Source organism: Takifugu rubripes, chromosome 10 (assembly GCF_901000725.2).
Source record: "Takifugu rubripes chromosome 10, fTakRub1.2, whole genome shotgun sequence".
NCBI lineage: Eukaryota > Metazoa > Chordata > Actinopteri > Tetraodontiformes > Tetraodontidae > Takifugu > Takifugu rubripes.
This window is the reverse complement of record NC_042294.1, coordinates 3,943,809-3,963,021: the sequence shown is the minus strand read 5'-3', so window position 1 is coordinate 3,963,021 and position 19,213 is coordinate 3,943,809. Positions and strand designations below refer to the sequence as shown.

The following is a 19,213-nucleotide window of genomic DNA, read 5'->3' as shown; positions in this document are numbered from 1 at the left end:
GCCTACACGCGTGCGCGCAGAGCGGAGAAAGCGCAGCGCGAGATCTGAAGCGCAGCGCGAGGCGGTCAACCAGAGAGAGAGACAGAGAGAGGCAGAGAGAGAGGAAAAAAGAGAGAGCGTTGAAACAGACACACCGGCCTTAGAGGGGGAGACGGAAGAGGGGGAGCGCGAGGGGGAGACAGTTGGGAGAGAGTGGGAGACTGACAGGCGAGACCAAGAAGCAGAAGAAGCCAAACGTCGACATGAGCGGTCAGTTCGAGGACGATATCTGCGACCGCAGCGAGAGGAAAAGCAGCAAGTCCCCGACCCTGCTCTCCTCTTACTGCATAGACAGCATTCTGGGTCGTCGGAGCCCCTGTAAGGTTAGGCTGATAGGGACGCAAAGTTTAACGGGACTGCCCGGTAGAGGGGAGCTGGAGAAGACGGCTGAAAGTAAGTTTCATTGGCCCTGACCGAAGTTGTCCTTGTTGTTGGAAACGGAAGTCAAAGCTCGGCGAAATTCGCTAGTTTTTAAAGCATTGTGAATGTTGATTTTTAAACTCGCGTTTTGCGTCTTATAGAGAGCTACAGCTGTTTTTAGATCCTAAACGCATTACAGCAAAATTAAGATGCACAAGGGAACATCACAAGGAGCTGTCATTTAATTGCAATCTCGAATCCCGTTTCAGAGCCAACAAAGGACTTTTGTCTCACCTCTGACATGCACCTGCCACCAAAACTCCGCCGGCTCTACGGGCCAGGTGGGAAATACCTTCACGATCACAAAGAGACTCTGGACAGGGAGCGACTGCTCATGGAACAGGCCAGCGAGAGCCTCAAAATCAGCCAGGCGCCACAGGTGAGCATCAGCCGCAGCAAGTCCTACCGGGAGAACGCCTCCCTCGGCCGCGGAGAGGGCGAGCAGAGCCCCGGCGAGGGCTCGGAGGACAGCAGCCTCGGACTGGTAGACCTCGGTCCGTTAAAGTTCGAGGAGGAGGCCGGAAACAAGGAGGAGAGCTGCAGAGACGCGGCCGCGCTGTCCCCAAAGGACGAGGAGAGGGAGAGCTTGAACGCCGGGGATGGGGACGTAAGGGACGGGGAGGACAGCGTCTGTCTGTCGGCGGGTAGCGACACGGAGGAAGGGATGCTGAAACGGAAGCAGAGAAGATACAGGACTACGTTCACCAGTTACCAGCTGGAGGAACTGGAGAGGGCTTTCCAGAAGACACACTACCCCGACGTCTTCACCAGGTAACCATTAAAAATTTACTCTGAAATTGTGAAAAGCTGAATTCTCAAAGGCTCCCAAAAGTCTGTTGTTGTTGTTATTATTATTATTATTATTATTATTATTATTATTATTATTATTATTATTATTCGCAAAAATATTTGAATATATGAACGGAATCAAGAAATACGTTTTCAGTTAAAATCAATTCCTAACATTTCCGTATTATATTTATCATATTTCTATATTATATAGACCAGTTAGGCGTAAAATAACACGAACTACTCAAATAATTCCTTGAATTAAGGCGATCATTGTTTGTATTTATTTTTCGCGACTCCATAAAATTCCCCAGAAGCAGCTCTGGTAAATTCCGCTCGTCTCTAAGTGGACCCGGTGCGGATGGATGACACTTCGTAAAGCTCCCTAACACCCAAAGCCTCCGTGGTCCGCGTAAATGGGCACAACAAAGGGGGACGGGGCACGACAGCGAGAGCGCTTGTGGTGCCAATATTCGCGGTGCAGCTCAGGTTACCCGCTGGGCGTGGGGAAAAAAACCCTAAACTGGACTCTAACTTAAAGACGTGGGGGTGGGGGTGTGGGGGGGTGTTTAAAAAAAATTAAACTTTAAAAATAGCTTTTAAAATATACACCTGTAGAAATAATTGCCACATTCCACCCACATTTTACCATTCAAATAAGCTACAAGACGTATATATTTTTTTACATGTATTTTCAAAAAGAAGAGACTATTCCTATTTTGAATCAATTTACTTTTAAAGCGATTTGTAAGTCTAATTTGCGCTGCGAGCGCATCTCGCGGCTGAAAGGAGCGCGTCAATTGCTTCGTGGCAGGCTGGTTTGGATGTCATTATTGCAGCCATTATGTTGTTACAGTGACAGCCCGGCCTGTGCTGGGGAAATCTAACAATCACCAGGACTATTTCTATCCATCTGTGACAGACAAAATAGAATATGGCTGCGGCGTCTTTCTGCGTGCCAGTGTGGAGTGCGGGTGCTGCTGCTGCTGCTGGTTGGGATCGAACCTACTTTCGTCCTTTATTGTTGACAGTGAAAAACAGGAGCGGACAAAACAGAACTTTGCTTCCAAACGGCGGCCTGCAAATCTTGAGTCTTTTCCTTTATCTTCGACACCCTTTTCCTGCTCTCTCGAACTTTTTTATTATATTTTTCTTTTAGAGAGGAGCTCGCAATGCGTCTGGATCTGACGGAGGCCCGTGTGCAAGTAAGTGGCTCGACTTTCTGCCCGTCTTATCTGTGTAATGGAGAAGGAAGCGGTTTTATGTCCTCCATAAAATGCTCCCCGCGCATGGAGCCGGATTATAACCGGTGATATGCGTCACTGATCGAGGATCAGCGATTAGGGGCCAATTTGAGGCGGTAATTTATTACAGAAGAAACGTGTTAAATGGCTCCAGGACCTGCGCCTGGAGGGTCTTTCCTGTTATTGGACGTTATTACGCGAGGACGTGTAGACGTTTTAGCGGCAATTAAGGCGAAACTGGAGATTCATAAACGGCGCACTTAGTGCAGGAGCAAACATTGTCCATATTCCTGCGACGTGATGCTGTTTGGATTCCCATCAGGAGGGAGTTGGTGGATTTTTTTTTTTATTTGATTTTTTTTTTTTTTTTGGGGGGGTGGGGGGGTAATGCTATTTGATTTCCCATTATGTGATTGCAATAGACCTGCATTGATCCGATGCATTGCACTTGGGAGCGAATGAGAGAGGCCATTAAAGGTGTTTGCTCCCCCCCACACACACAACCACACCCCCGCTCCCTCTCTCTCTGCCCTCGCCCTGAAAGCGTGGCCCGCATGTCGAAATAACCAGAGAGACAGTTCAAACACGGCGGAGCTCCGGGAAGTTATGGCCGACGGTAAAACAACAGATGTCTCTTTAGGGGGCTGTAGGTGAACAAATCACTTAACGGGCGCCATCAGGAGGTGATAAAAACTCATAAATTCCCGAGGGGCTGTGTCATGCTAAACAGCACTCTGAGAATAATGTGTGTGCGCAGGCCCTGTCGCTCAAAAGCTCGCCCGTTCAATCACTTTGCTCCTGTTGACATTTTGCTCATTGTCAAAGCCCCGTGCTTCTGCAGAGCAAACTGGGCACCAGTGGATGCGTGGGAAAGTTAAATAGTCTCTCGACGGCAGCTCACTTGTTCTACATTCTCTTAAGAATTTAATTTAAAGCGCATTAATTGTTATTGGAGCCGGTTCAACGGTAATTTTCTGGATCTTTTGTTAACACTGCTCTTAATTATCCCACCCTTCACTCTGAAATCTACAGGGACACGGAGGTTTAATTAGACAGAAAGTAGATTTAGGGGACGGTGAACAGCAGGGTTTACCTTGCATGTAATTACTGCTGACTTTTCGCCTGTTGGCACCTGAAGCAGACAACTAATTGAGCACACTGACAGAGAATGCTAAAGCTGAGAGGGAGGCTAAAATGTTCGGAATACAAGATATGATGGAGCAAATGCGGCTTATTTACGCCCAGAGGTTTTTATTTATGCCCAGAGCTTTTTATTTAAGGAACATTAAAAGACGTATGTTTTGCCCAGGTATGGTTCCAAAATCGAAGGGCAAAGTGGAGGAAGCGTGAAAAGGCTGGGGTGCAGGCCCACCCATCAGGACTGCCATTTCCAGGCCCCCTGGCAGCAGGCCACCCCCTCAGCCACTACCTAGAGGGGGGACCCTTCCCTCATCATCCCCATCCTGCCCTGGAGTCTGCCTGGACAGCTGCTGCAGCAGCCGCCGCTGCCTTCCCGGGCCTGGCACCACCACACCACAACGGCTCTGCTCCACCCCTGGCTTCTCCTCTGGGCCTGGGCACCTTCCTGGGCACAGCTGCCATGTTCCGCCACCCTGCCTTCATTGGACCACATTTTGGCAGGTACATTTTAAATTGATCTCTTTTATTTTTCACTCCTTTTGCACAACAAGTTCAGAACAAACTGCCGTAAGACTGGAGGAGGCCATGTGACCATGTGTTGTGTCCACCATGTCTGAGAATCTAAATATGTTAATGTGTTAAGCTTTAACAGTGTTATGAATACAAGCTGCCAAATGCCTTAATAAATCAGCACGCTGTGAGGAGGTGACATTCCACATGCTACCATTAGCTTCTACATTATTTTTACCCACAATATTAGACAGATTCATGCAGCAAATTAAAACCATTCTGGTTAAAGACATTAGGGACCCACTCAAAGACTGCAATTTTCATTAGGGTATCACATTTCAGATGATATTTAACATCCTTATTCAACTTTTTTTTAATGAATATTGATGCTAATCCAAGCTAATGGGATAATTTCTGTACCTTCTCAGGCTTTTCTCCAGTATGGGTCCCCTGACCAGTGCTTCCACAGCTGCAGCTCTCCTCCGTCAGCCCGCCCCAGCAGTGGAGAACCCCTCCCACGCAGGTCCTGTCCTGCCGGACCCATCCAACTCATCCCCATCCTCCTCTTCCTCGGCAGACCGCAGGGCCTCCAGCATTGCCGCACTGCGCCTCAAGGCTAAAGAACACTCAGCCCAGCTCACCCAGCTTAACATCCTGCCGGCCGGAGCTGCAGGGAAGGAGGTGTGCTGAACACTCATCCACCCCCCCCCCCATCCCCACCCCTAGTCCAATAAAGAAAGAAAAAGCCTGGAAAGAAAAATCTATTCATACCTCTGAAGGCTAGCGTCCCGAATTCTCCAACAAAATAGCACGACCAAATTCAAAAGAGCACTGGATGCGAAAATGTGTGTGCGTGTGGTTATGCATTTTCCACCAAAAACACACTGTAGCCAACATTACATCGCTGAACACAGATAAATAAACTGTGAAAGTTTTGAATATTTATTCATATTTTCCAAGCACCATGTCATTGCATTATCATAAAACCTGAGACTATTATTCAAGGAGTTTTTGGGACACACACACACACACACACACTCTCTCTCTCTCTCTCACACACACACACACACACACACACACACACACACACACACAGCACACACACACACACACACACAGCAGAACCAAAGGAAAACACATCACCCTTGCCTCCACTACAGGTCTGCTTCCTCTTTTGCTGCTTGACTGTCCTCCACCACGTCAAAGTATTTTTAAAAATTCTATTCACATTTATTTACTTATTTACTATTTACATTTATTACTTAAAGGTCCACCCAGCACCACCATCATCAACCACCCCTTTATTTTCCCAAGTCTGCCTCCAGGACACAAGCAAAAATGGAGATGTGAGATCTGTCTCTCATGAGCTGATTGTGTGAAAGAAACCTGTAAATATTGTTTAAAGCTGAGAAGAAGATGAAGAAGAAGAAAAAAATACAACAAAAGACAATTTTCAAAACAGGTTTCACCGAGCTTGTTTTGATATCTTGCACTCTGTGTAGTGTTTTAATGAATGTGTAGAATTTCACCTGTGTTTTTCCATTATTAGGCTCATAGATACAAATATTTAAGTCGATGACGACATGAGTGAAGTTTTTCTTTTCTAATTGATTGTAAGTTTCCTGGTTCAATAATGTTAATTTTAATACATGGAGTATCTTTTCAAATTTCTTTAGGACTGACTTATAGGTCTAATTCGGGAAACACAAATAATGCGAAATAGATTATTATAGAACTATTAATAAATCGTGTTATGGAAAAATGGTGTTTGAGATTCTTGTGTTAAAGTTGTTTGAACGGTGACGGAACATGCCACGCACTTCTGGGTGTTCACGCCGCCTGCTTGGTGGGATATTACCCATTTCTGGAGGCGCGCCGCTCCACCTGAATGACGCGTAAATCCAGCGTGCAGCGGCGCGTCTGTGCCCTCCCCAACGAACGGAGTTGACAAAATACTGACCATATATTCATGAGCGTAATCCCCGAACATGTGAAGCGGGCGACAAAAGCGAGGGCTTTTCAATTAGATCACCCACTTTTTTTCTTTTTTTGGGGGGGGGTCACAAAACTTCCTTTAAAACCCCTTTAAAGCGCTAAATTGGTCTTAACATCTGTAATGCCGTGTCGATGCAAGCGAGTCCCCTTTGTCATTAATGAAGTAACAAACCGCTTCATCAAACGGCTTACGCCTACACATGCGCACACATAGAGGGAGATTTAACCCCCCTCCCTTGTCTGGATCTCTCTAATGCAGGACTATTACAGCAATCAATGGTGATTCTCATCCGTTTGACCCATCTATGGTCTCCAACCATTTTGCGTGAAATTACTCTGCGGATTAATGTAGCCCCCCCCCCCCCCCCTTTTTTTTAATCACCCCCAAAACCATCCACATTGTTGCGGGCCTGTCGGGTTTACATGTGTTAATCTCGTGTACCAAATAAGTGTAAATGAGAAATTTGGGGATAATTTGGACGGATGTATCCTTGCATTCTCGGAGAAAATTCACCCAGGCGCATTATAGGAATGAAAATAGGAGAAATAACAATTTTCCACTACAGACTCCGTGTTTTTAAAATTCCATTTCCTTTGCTCGAATCCAGTGAACCGTGTGTGTTTTTCCATATAGGGTTTTAGATGAGATAGTCCACGAAGTTGTTAATCTTATTGTACATATAACTAATGAATGGCAAACCAATTTGTCCCTAATATCCAGGGAATGCCGGGAGGCGGATGACCTGCTGGGAGCGCGGCTTAAACTTTCTTTCCTGCGCAGAAAGGCGAGAAAATTGAAATGGTGTCGCGCAGGGCGGATCGGCAGCGGATTTATAAGTCACACTTGTTGGCTGTGTGTTCGTTCAAGACAGACCTGCACTCGGGATTAGACCCACTTGTTGCATGAATGATCATGGTAATGAATGTTGATGTAAAAGACTCAATCATGCGGCGATGTCGCGCGAAAATAAGATGAAAATCGTGAATTGCTTTGCTGGGTCAAATCCACGGGCCTTTGGCTCTCATGCATTCTAACAGGTTAAATCCAGCCCCCCGCCCCCTGCTGCCGTATCGTGCCCATTTTCATCATCACCATCCATCAACGTTCTTGATTTTGGCCCGTGATTTTGGATTCTTCACGGCCCTTGTTTCTCCCACCGCGTCCCTGGCCGGAGAGAATAGGCCCAATCACTCCGCGGACGCAGACTGGAAGCGTCCTCGCTCAGGGGAGACCCCGCTCTAAAAGGCGCTTTGATGAACAGCACCCCCCCCCCAACTCCATCACCACCAGCCTTTCCACCTCTTCTTCCCCGCAGGCGGAGAACCAAGCGCGATGAAAGGCCTGAATAGCAAGGCCACGGCACTGCGCTCCTCTCCCGGATCGCCCCTTAATTCGCCGTCTCTCTTGCTCTCATCCAATTAGCGCAGTGTATTAAGCGGTTTATCGTCTCATAACCGGCTTTTCAGCACCAACAAGGGAGACACTTTGCAATTGGGCCGGCTCTCCTTTTGACACCCTCTCCGCTGCTTGTATGCGCCAGCGCGCTATGAATAACGCGGGCAGAATGGGCGACTAATTCCCTCATCAAAGCCTACCTTGTCCAGCGCTGGTCAAAACGACAAGCAATAAAGCTTAACACGACAATACAAAGAGACGTGTTCGACCTTATTAGCTTAGCAGGGTCGAATTAATGCGAGGACTCAATTTGACTGGGTTTTGCGCCAAACTGCGAGGACAAAACGAGGCCCTCGTACTTAAAACCCCGCAGCAACGGCAGTGGGAACGACAAGGTTGTGCAACTCTGATTTGATTAAATCCAAGTTTGGGAAAAAACAGGCACAAGCAACTGTGGGAGAAGTAGTCGTGGGCTCTGATCTGATTGGAAATGTAAAGTTATGAGGGTTTAAATGCACCCAGACACAATGTGCACTGAATCAAGGTTTAAGCCTCAGCCCACTTAAGGTTTCCTCCACAAGTAAGGAGTTGGAAGTGATTTGTGAGGCACGCTGTCTTTATGGAAATTTACACTACAGGATGGAAGCTGTATAAATACAAAAGGTTTTCTTTTAAAGACTAAAACGGTCAAGCACTTCATGGCATAAACTCTAAACTGTGACTGCAGTCAAAAGCAACAATACATTTTCTATATTACCGGTTAGCTTCAAGGGACATGCTGAAACCAGCTGCATGCTTTCATTTAGATTTATATTTAAAAACTACATTTAGATGGGTTAGGGTTAATATATAATACCCCCAAACTGTTATCTTTAAACACCATTGTGTTTGCTGCAACAGTATTATGGGCTGGGGGGCTGAGATACATCTTTACTATGACCCTTTTAATTTGATTTGTTTGGGATTTAAAAGATCACCAGAATTTCTGACCTTTTTGAGTTTTTCTTTTTTAGTTTATTTCAATCAAATTCACTTTTTACTAAAGTTTTCATTTAAAAAAAAAAAAAGGTTCTCAACATTAGCAAAATACTCAATATGAAACATTCTGGTCACAGAGTGGGGAGAAAAATAACATGAAGCGATCTGAGCAAGACAAATCAGACAGAAAATGACAGGCATTAAAACACAATCTCTAAGGAGAGGAAGGGTGAAAGGGATGAAATGACATCAGTTAAGCAGAGGCGGCGGAGAAGATCAGCTGTTCGATAGGGAGACAAAAGCAGTGGGGGGAGCAGCCCGTGTGGCCTCCTTCACCCCGGCACTCCCTTCATCCTGGGGATCTCTCTGACAGGCGGCGTGAATAGGGGTAATCAGGACGAGTGTCCGATCGCTGCGGGCATTCAGTGGTCTCAGTGGCCGGGGTCACTGTTGTGGGACAATTAGTGGCTTCTGGTCCGACGCCTCCAAGGGTCGAGCCTTTTTTCCTCCATGAGTACGCACATCTGGGCACAGCTAACCCACACACATTTGGGTATGGACGATCATTTGGGTATGATTGCAGCTCCTCTTTACCATACAGGGTCAGGATGTTGGGGTCAAGAGTCTGGGGTGTCTGTTAAAGGAAACTGTCCATTTTTCCCCTCATATAATGAAGCAAAAGTATGGAGTTGGATGTCCGACTCAGGTTTTCCCAGTGGTGCTGTGCTGTTTTACTTGAGGGAGGTAAACGCTTGGAAGAGTTTGGCCAGGTTAATGTCGGAGTAGCTGCTGGCTGCTAAAGCTTTGTCGGGCACCTCTTTCAGCCGGCGGTACACCTCTTTTTCTTTGTTACAGTTCTTCACGTGACCTGGAAGCGAAGGAAGAGAAAACAGGAGTTAGTAATGTTGCCAGGTTGGGAATGTATGGACTGCAGACAAGGATCATTTGGGATCTGAACACACTACACATAAAGCAAATGAGTGTTTATTCCCTGATCAGACAACAAACAGAGGGAATATATAATCCACAAAACAGAGTGATGGTGGTGTACGGCCTCAACACTGTGCAGAATTGCTGTGATTGGTAACGGAAGCTACACCAACTGGATAATTTTGTTGTGACTGATTGAATCTCCCCACAGATTTCATTGAGATTGGCTGGATTTGCATTAACTGGCAGTGCTGAGAATCCCAGATGGGCCTGGCGGGTCTCACCTTCCTCTGCTGTGTGTGATTTCCTCCTGCAGCCTGTAACAGTAATTGAACCCAGTGCCCCCCCCCAATGGAGCGCTAGCTGATCCAATGTTATCCTACCAGCAACGCTACAAGTTTGAGGGGTGTCTCGGAGAAACGAACCACAGGGTTGATGACGTGTGCGCAGAGATCACAAAATCAATGGCAAAGCCAGATGAGAGCATGGAGTCAATATCTCGGCCATTCTGTCCCCTCAGGTGGGCCATAATAAAGCCAGAGAGGAGGCTGAAAGCAACTATCCTGGGGCGGTACACAAAACTAGACCTTTACAACTTACACTGAGGTTCAAGTGTAGATTACGCTTTATGAAACCAAGTAATAACAAACTATCGAACAAAAGAGTGCATGGAGGAACGTGAGCGGTGGTAGTTGATGGAAACGAGAGAAAGTTTTCTTTATGTGACTGACTTACTTTCTAAACAGCTGATGAGACATTTAATTTGAGCCTATTTGATAAAAAAAAAGCCACTTTTCTCCTGTGTAATGCACATGTGGACTGACTAACAGACAGGGACTCAAATAACTAACAGTTTTTCCATTGATGCTACGTGCTGACGAACACTCTTGATGAATAATCACCGAATCACCTTTGATTGGTCTAATATTTACATGTCTGTGCATCTGTGCACACACAGGAGCGTTCCATATGGCTTGTTTGTTCTGTTCTCGCCACCTCTGCAGCTCCATCTCCGGTCTGCTTCTTCCTGCCTGTTGCATTAGTGGCTGCTGGATAAATAACAGCCTGCTAACCATGAACAAAGGTTAGACACACAAATCTACAGTGTGACACACACACATGTGTGCAGGCGATGCTAAAACTGGTGACGGTATTGGTTACCCTACTGCCGACGGCAACAATTACCAGCTAATCTGCACGTTAGCGAGCGCAGAGATGGAGAGAAAAAGAGATGGAGAGACAAACTAGTCCATTTATCCGGGGAATAGAAGACTGGTGATAATGCACGATCAGACGAAAGCAATCATGTCATCATTTCTGAAAGGTGGTAGAAAATAATCCCCCCCACCCTCCCTTCCCATCCCTCGCTCCTTTTCCCGTTTCCACCTCAATCACCGTGGGGCGAATAGATAAAGGAATGATTTGAGAGTCACAGAGAGGAAAAGAAAAGAGGGAGAGACCTTGCTGCACAGCGGGGAGTGCGGCTCAAATAAATTGCCTTCCCCTAAAGAGCGAGTGTGAGGCGGAAGGAAGCATTTCGGGGAAGGCCGCGGCGTGAAAGAAAACGGAGGGAAGGAAAGATGAGAGGAACGAGGCTGCAGCGCCACGTAGGCATCTAAAACCAAATGATTACGTTGGACGTGGCCCGCTCGCAGGAAGTGCATCAGGGGTTATCTTTGCTCTAACTAGGTGTTGTCACACAATTGCACATACTCTGGCAGTCCTGGGCACAAGTAAATCGAGGCTCTGCACGCTCTAACTAGGTGTAAATACAATAACAAGCCTGTAATTAAGTGAGCATGATGAAGTTAATGGAGATCGGCCATTCCGCCGGCCGCCTCCATGAATATTCTATTAGGCTGGTGGCGACGGGCAGCTGGAATAGCAGTTAATTTAATCACCACTCAGAGCAGAGGGAAACTTCTTTGTGTGAGTGTAATTGCACAGAATGAATAATTGATTTGACAATCGTACCCGTGGATTTCGCCACCCTGCATTGTATCATTCGAGGGAGCGAGAGACAGCGACAGCGAGCGAGAGAGGAGGAAATGGGAGGGGGGGAAGAAAATGGAGCGGCAGAGGATGAGGAGTGGGAGGGTAGAAGAGGAGCAAATGCAGAGGTCTGAGAGTGGCAGGGAGGCTGTCGGTAAATGGATCATTAGAAAAGCGCAGCTCAAGGACAATTTATATTTTATCAATGCGGTGGAATTTCATTATTGCTTGCACACGTAATCATATTGCCCACACTCGAGGCTGAGACCTGAAGGTGTGTGTGTGTGTGCGCGAGCGGTGAATGGAAGAGATGCTACTGAGAGGGACAAGAGAGATAAAAAGGGAGGATAAAGGAGATGAAGAAATGATTTGAAAGTCATTGATACGGGATGTTCCCGGCTGCAGAACGGAGCATGTTTTTCCCCTACGGAGGGTGTGTGGGTGTGGGTGTGTGATTTTGTACGTGTGTGTATACTTTATTAGTTCTCCTGCAGCGGATGAAATTACCTCCATGCTTTACTCAGTCGCAGCAATCAGGCAGGAAAAATGCAACGTAGATAAGCCGGGCACACAAACGCACATCAGTGCTGATGAAATTATTCCGCCTTAACTAAAAGCTCTGCTGTGTGAAGCTATTTTACTCTGCATTATTGTGTATGTTTGGCTGAATGAGCAACAAATATTGGCCATCATCTGAACAACAGGTACCGTTCAGAGAATTTTGCTTCCTCCTCATTGAATTACATCTAATTTGTAAATCAGTTTAGGTGTTCGTGGTCTATAAATTAGCCTGTTAGCATTTTCAGGATGAAAGATATAAACTCGATGTTCACAGCTGGGAACCAACCAACTAACCTTCACAAAGGAACAAGGGAGGGTGAGGAAAGGGACGCGACTGTAATCTGACTCAACTACAAGTCTCCTGTTAGGAGCCAGAGTGGTGCCTTTTAGCTTGGTGGTCAGTTCGAACCACGGGGGGAAAAAAAACACCTTGAATTTACCTGGGGAGTGCTAGGAGAAAATATTAACTCGCTTTAAAATTGCCCTTATTTCCAAGTTCATTCATGTGTATAAAGAAGCAATTCTTCCAAAACAGGATAAAAGACAATGTGTTTCTGTGTACTTTTCCTAAACGGAAAGGAAAATAATTCCAGTCAATAGACCACTTTGGATTTCCTTAAACTAGCTCAAGCAAATTGAAATGCTGCGCTTGTCATGGACTAGCTTTAGCTGAGCGTTAGCACATATTTACAACAGGATGTGTTGCTGCCTTGCAAGTCACAATTGTAAAACATTGCTTCCAACTCTTGCTCTAAAACAGAATTGTAGATGTCCAGTGATCACCCCACCTCTTCCATTCACTCCACCAGGAAAACAGTTGGAATGTATGCACATGCTTCTGCAGGGGCAATGCTCAAAGACAGTAGAGAAGGGTGTGAAGGGTTGTGTGTTTCTGCCCTGTAATCTAAGCAGGGTGGCCTCTGGCTGGGTAATGCAGTAATATGTGGTATTACTGCCCCAGGACAGAGTGATAACACCCTAAACTGATATTTTATAGCAGCAGGAGTGCCCCGACAAGTGTGGCAGATACACTATTGTATGTCTCATTAAGTGAAACCACATATATTCACAATAAACAATATTCACAGTTTGTGTGATGTTTAGAATTAAAGCTAATTCAGGTAAATCTGTGATTGGTGATGTTGGCCTCTATTACCGGTAATAAAATTATGGCATACTATGTAATCCCTTGAAGTAATAGAGAGCTAAAGTCATTTAGTCTGCTGTTTAAGAATAATTAGCTGCTGATCTAGAGTTTAACTGTCATGCAGAGACACAGGAATATTGTTTGTGGATAAAATCTGCCCAGAAATAGTGTTTTCACTTCCATCATGCTTGAAAATGATGCACACTGATGTTGATGGTACAGTACCTGTAACAATAACACAGTGTAATGAACCAAATCAGCACAAGTACAGCAGCTGGCTAGCATAAATGCTCCTGAAGGCATATGTGGTGAGCAAAATAGAGGCTACACACCACAATAAACTTCATTAATGAAGTAAATAATAAATAACACACCGCTTAAGAACAGAGAATGTATCAGAGAGTCATGTCTGTGGTGATATCTGGTGTATATCTGCCAACACTAGCTACGCTCAAACCTCCCAGTTGTGGGTCACATTTTGCAAAACATTACAATCTCATCACACCAAACGGTCAATTTAACATTTTCCTACTCCTGACGGTGGAATAATTTAATGCTCACTGGTTCTCACTGGCATTCACGCAGAGTGTTGAGCTGAGAGACACGAAACAATGACATACGGCACCAAAGGAAGAACTTAGGCTGACACACACACTCTCTTTACATCCAACAGTATAATGTGGGTTTTTATGTCCACCAATAGGACAGCACACAAATACCTGGCATACGTGTCACATCAAAGCCTCCATGCCGGTAGGGGGCAACATGTACTTTAGCTTTGACATTTGTCTACTTGTGATTGATTTGTTCTTGTAGTAAAGGCTCTCAAACACGACTGTTCATAGGGCCAGTCAGGAATTGATTGGCGATGATTTCTTGCATCTGGCTGTATCCAGGAATAAGAGAAGGCAAAAATGGAGGCTATAATCATGTTAGTACTCCTTGCCTCTTACCCCCTCCTCTACACTGGCCCAATCCTTCTATTTCAGCTCCCTCCATTTTCTGAGTGGTCATCTGTTGATTACATGTTGTATTTACCTCTGCTATCTCACTCTCTGGCCGCCTCGCTCCAGCTCCGTCAGGCACACACGTGCTCTTAGCATTTTAGGCATACATACATATATAAATATTTAATCAAATAAATAAATCCCCCAGCCTAGCAGCCCCTTCTAATCAAGTGACATCAATCAGGAACTATGGGTAAAGAGGCCTTGTGTCTGACGCCTACCGAGCACACCCAGAGCCATGGAGTAGCGTCTATTTGAGTCCAAGGGGGGAAATATACGCTCCATGTCCCATTATAGGAGAAGGGCTATCCTTTCCTCAGCGCGCCCATTACTAGCCCTATCATTTCCCCAAATCTAAAACCTGTTTTCAATCAACACAACCAAACGAGTGCCTGTCTAAGAGAGGGAGGGGGGCAGAGGGAAGCGGTGGAGATAGACGGTGTGGTAGGGGTAAAGGGAACGCCATCGAGGGCTCTTTCCTTCTTTCTTCCAGTGATTGAAGCGTTTTGCATTCTGTATGTGTGTGTGATTGAATCCGTCTCCTAAATTAGGGCTGTCGACTCGAGGAGCTGAATGTTCTTAACCCCCACCCTCGCATCCAATGCCCATCCTCTGCACGCATGCCTGTGTGTGTGTGTAGGGTTAGGGAATATTGTAAGTATAGCCTTCGTAAAAGCTTAGCCATTGATTGCTAATTCTATGGTATATGTGAATTTTGGAGGAAACCCAGTTAGAGCATCAAAATTGTTGTAGTAACTTGATTTCTGACTGATAAAATGATTTTGCAGAATAATAAACTGTACATTTCAATGGGGAGAAGTGACTGTTGTGACAGTAACATTGAGACAATAATTCCAGGTCAGAAAATTTCAGAGACATATCTGCACAGGAATGATCAGGATGAAGATTGTAGCGTAATGACAAAGAACGTGTTTGTGTGTGTGTGTGTGAGTCTTACTCTTCTCATCAGCCTGGATTTTGGAAAATGCAGCCTCCCAGTCGAAGATGAAGCGATAGAAGCAGAGCTGGTTGTACAGAGCTTTCTCAGAATACTGCAAAAGCAAAGTGAAATAAGGATCAACAACAAATAAACGCAGAGCAAAAGTGACGGTGCTGCGGCATTGTGGCTGAAATCAGCTGCATTTTCTTCTAACCCTGACGAGGCCGTCTTTTTCAGCACTTAAACATAATATGTGGATTATTGAGCTGTGCGGCCCATTTTGTGACCTTTTGCGAGTCCTCAGAATTGATGCCACTTCAAATCCGCCACATCAGATTGGCGCATCCCTATGAGGAGTGTCAAATGCCTGTTTGCAAAACGGTTGCAAATGACAACAAGCAGTTTTGTGAGTGACGCTCAGTATCAGGTCACCCTTTAAAGGCTGTTAACGGCTAAAATGAGGCTGATCATTTTCCTTCACTTCTCGGCCTTTGTCCACCTCCCATTGTTGCCGTGCAGCTAATTTGTAATGACAGCTGAGCGCTACACCTCCATCCTTTTATAGCAAATGAGTGAAAGCAAGTGTTTGAAAGAAAAAATTATTCCAGTGCATTGGTGACTAACTCTTTTCTGTGTAAAAATTCCAAGAAATGTGTCATTTATTTTTGAGCTAATGTTCCCAATCTTTAGTTGGGAGTCGCTGAATCGCTGATGTCGTGGGTCACCAGCAGATAACCCACATCAGCGTACATTAATATTGGGCTACAAGGTTCTGCTTCTATATTTCAAAATATTTTCAGACAAGTTGAGGCTAATTCAGCCATCTATGAGAATGATCCTTAAAAACGATTAAATTAAATAAAAGCAATTACCGGTAAATTAAATTAAAGCAAAGTTCTAAAGACAGTTTTCAAAACAGGATGTAATAATGCAGCAGTGCAGTGAGTTGGAGATGCTTAAAATTTTGCAAACCACCTGTAAAGAGTCTGATATAAATCCATTATGACCAGACTACAATCTTTTTCAAGGCTGGAGAAGGTGGCGCTGAATTTGCAGCAGCGCCCCCTGTTGGCAGGAGATGACTTTTTCTTATGTTAAAGTTGATTTACAGCAGAGGTGTCAAACTCAAATACCCAGTGGGCCAAAATTCAAAACTGGGACAAAGTCTATATATAATCTATATAATATAATTACATTGCAGACCAGAATTTGACACCTTTTGATCTACAGCGTAGCGCTAACAAAAAAAGCATCCTAAATAAGTCTCACACGCTGTGTCCGAAACCACACACTCGTTGATTGAGTGAACTACATAGTGCACTGAATTTAAAATGATTGATCGGACACTATGGCGCACGTAAAATGACGTGTTCATAATAATTGGTGTCGCATAATAATTACGAACCAGTCGCCGGTAAAAGTTGCCAGGTCCATTTAATTATTTTAACCCATCTGAAACACACCCCAATACATTCAGCGGTTGTTTTTTGGAAATGCAATATTTTACGCTAGAAATAACTTTTCAAGCCAAGACGTGATGGCACATTCTCAAGTCATATTCCGCTGTAGTGAAAGCATTTAATAAAGCAATTTTTCATCAAGAAATGGATCCAGAGCTACTTTTCATCTTTGACGGTTGATTGACTTTTTTTTTCTTTTTTTTTTTTTTACACATTTATGTTGTAATATTTTAAGCTGATCATATTGGACCCCTATTGAAAACAATTGTAAACTACACATTGATTTCTTATTTCCCAAAAAATTCCTATATCAAACCGCACAGTGGAAATTACGTTAAAAAAAACGTATCCCATCAGCCTTTATGGTATCACGTGATACCGTAAAAGCCAGTGGGATACATTTCCGAGTTAGAGAGCATCGGTTGTACACTACTTTTTGCAGTGCATTGTGGGATACATTGAGTGCACTACATAGGGTACAGCGATGCTCACTAAGAATTCGGACACCATTTCAAAATGGTGTGCACACTATCGAGTGCACTATTAGGGTATAGGGGGTGGTTTCGGACACAGCGGCAGTGTGTTGACAACTGATGCATTGCTATCATTCAATCAGTGAGTAAAAAGGGCATAGCAGCAATGATAACGAACAATTCTCAATGGGGGATTTAACGGCTAACATATCGCAACCACCGAGTTTCTGTACACATGATGGTTCCAATGGTTTCTTCTCTCCATCTCTTTGTCTCAAAATAACCACAACCTACACAGTGATCCAAGTCTTCAGCTAATAAAGCAGTTGTCGGTTCAGTATTACATAAATGGCTGTGACTATAGCACAATGAGAATGGACGGATTAAATTACCGGGTGGGGGGGGGGGGGGGGGGGGGGGGGGGGGTCGAGACTCTGACTCTGCAAATGTGCTCAATTGACTGTATTTCTGTGAAAACATCTCCCGTCGTAGGTGACGCAGCACAGCAACACAACAAATCTTCTCGCTTTGTTAATCTGTACTGCAATTAACCAGATAAGAGACGGAGAAAGAGAGAGAGGAAAGATGGCGAGGACAAACAAGACGGCAGAGGTGGGAGGGAAAGAAGGGGAGAAAAGTATACTCAGAGAGAGAAGTTAAGATGGAGAGAATCTGACAGCAATGAAGAACAAGAGAGAGAAACGAGGGGATCGGGCCTGAAATACCCTCCCTCATAATAGTTTGTTGTGATAAGCCATTGTGAGAGAGGCATGTGAACAGCCGAGGCTGTCAATTTGATTAGCCATTATACTGCATGTTTAATTGCAGTTATTGGCTCATCATTTCCCCGCCATGCTGGAGAGGGCATGCTAAGCCCCGACCCCACACTGCCATCAGGTGTGCACTGAGTGCTTTATTATTACCACCAGGAAGAATCCCCTGACAATTCCTGTGCCTTGGTACTTCTCTGTGTATGTGTCTGTGTGTGTACGTGCTTATTATACCTGCCAATCCACAATGTGCGTAATTGTAATTTCAGTTTTCACTGCTGTGGGATAATCAAGTGGCAAGAGTATCTAATGCAACTATATGCAAAGTGAGTGTGTGTTTGTGTTCAATAGCATTCTATGGCTGCCCACATGGCATGCACAGCTGCTGACCGTTGATGCACTGCACAGTCAACAACCAAAGTGTGCACATCCCCATAATGGAATCTCAGTTATGGTTGCCAATGTTGAAAAAGCTCGGAGAGCACAGAAATGCTACGTGGCATCGTCTCGGCTTGAAAATTAAACACACAGTGTGCGTGCTCTCTCATACACACGCACGCACATGCACACTCACGGTATATTCAAACAATGTAATGTTGATTGAGGGCGGGCTGGTGGCTGCTTAGCAAGTGACTGACAGGTGTCAAAAAGGCGTGATAACAATGTTACAGGGTTGTTATTGAATTTAGGGGCCCTCAACCCCACCTTTCTTTCTCTCTCTTGCACACACACACACACACACACACACACACACACACACACACACACACCTCGACATTCAGCGTGGTGCTTTGTTCCTTCACTGACACCATTTCAATTTTCTCCACAAATCTGTAGCATTTTCAGCCTGACTGACTAAGGAGCAAACCAGCTGTGAAATTGCCTCTCTCTCGGGAGCACAAGAACCCCCCTGCAACCCCCTCCTTGTACCCCTTGCTCCTTTGCCTCTCTTATCCCTGGAACGACACACACACACACAAACCCTGGTGCATATATCCACAACGCGGTTAAGCCAAAAGTGGCAGGACACAATTAAGAATAAAGGATAATCCCCAAAAAACATGTTCAATCCCAAAGATTGATCCTAATCTGACAGCAGAAAACACTCAAGGTTTACAGGAAAAGAAGCACTTAGGACTTCCTTTGGGTGTTTTGAACCACTGCCTATTTTTTTGGACAAGAACCCACAACCAGCGACAGAAGATTCCAACCTCCAAAGAACTTTCCATCATTCAAGCTCACCAGTGAAGCAGTAAATTAAAAGATAGTTCCTCTGAAGGATGGTGCAAAAACAAAAAGAAACACCTGTGAGAGGGCAGAAAACAACAACCGTTCAAGGCCTTGGCATGGACGCAGCTTAGCAGTAAACAGAAGAGCGACAGAGACAACAGGAGGCCTTGGAAAGACTTTTCTGTGCATTGT

At 45.0% G+C, this 19,213-nt stretch overlaps 2 protein-coding genes across 3 annotated transcripts in view; one reads left to right on the top strand and one right to left on the bottom strand.

Moving 5' to 3' along the window:
• Positions 1-5,904, top strand: arxa (aristaless related homeobox a). Of its 2 annotated transcripts, none has more exons than XM_003967861.3 (5): positions 1-432; positions 669-1,230; positions 2,408-2,453; positions 3,802-4,133; positions 4,571-5,904. In XM_003967861.3, the coding sequence occupies exons 1-5, from the start codon at positions 243-245 to the stop codon at positions 4,830-4,832; spliced, it is 1,392 nt and encodes a 463-aa protein (XP_003967910.1). In that variant the 5' UTR covers positions 1-242; the 3' UTR covers positions 4,833-5,904. The 2 variants fall into 2 exon arrangements, with proteins under 2 accessions (XP_003967910.1, XP_029698943.1); XM_029843083.1 differs by having other exon boundaries at positions 2-432; positions 3,802-4,129; positions 4,571-4,745.
• Positions 5,905-8,135: 2,231 nt separating this feature from the next.
• The window catches only part of pola1 (polymerase (DNA directed), alpha 1), a 35,432-nt gene continuing 24,354 nt past the window's right edge, over positions 8,136-19,213 (bottom strand). Inside the window, exons 36-37 of the mRNA XM_003967875.3 lie at positions 15,107-15,200; positions 8,136-9,379 (exon numbers count right to left, since the gene is read on the bottom strand). Of these exons, the coding sequence (XP_003967924.1) occupies positions 9,243-9,379; positions 15,107-15,200 (231 nt within the window). The 3' untranslated portion in view covers positions 8,136-9,242. The remainder of the gene's footprint in view (positions 9,380-15,106; positions 15,201-19,213) is intronic.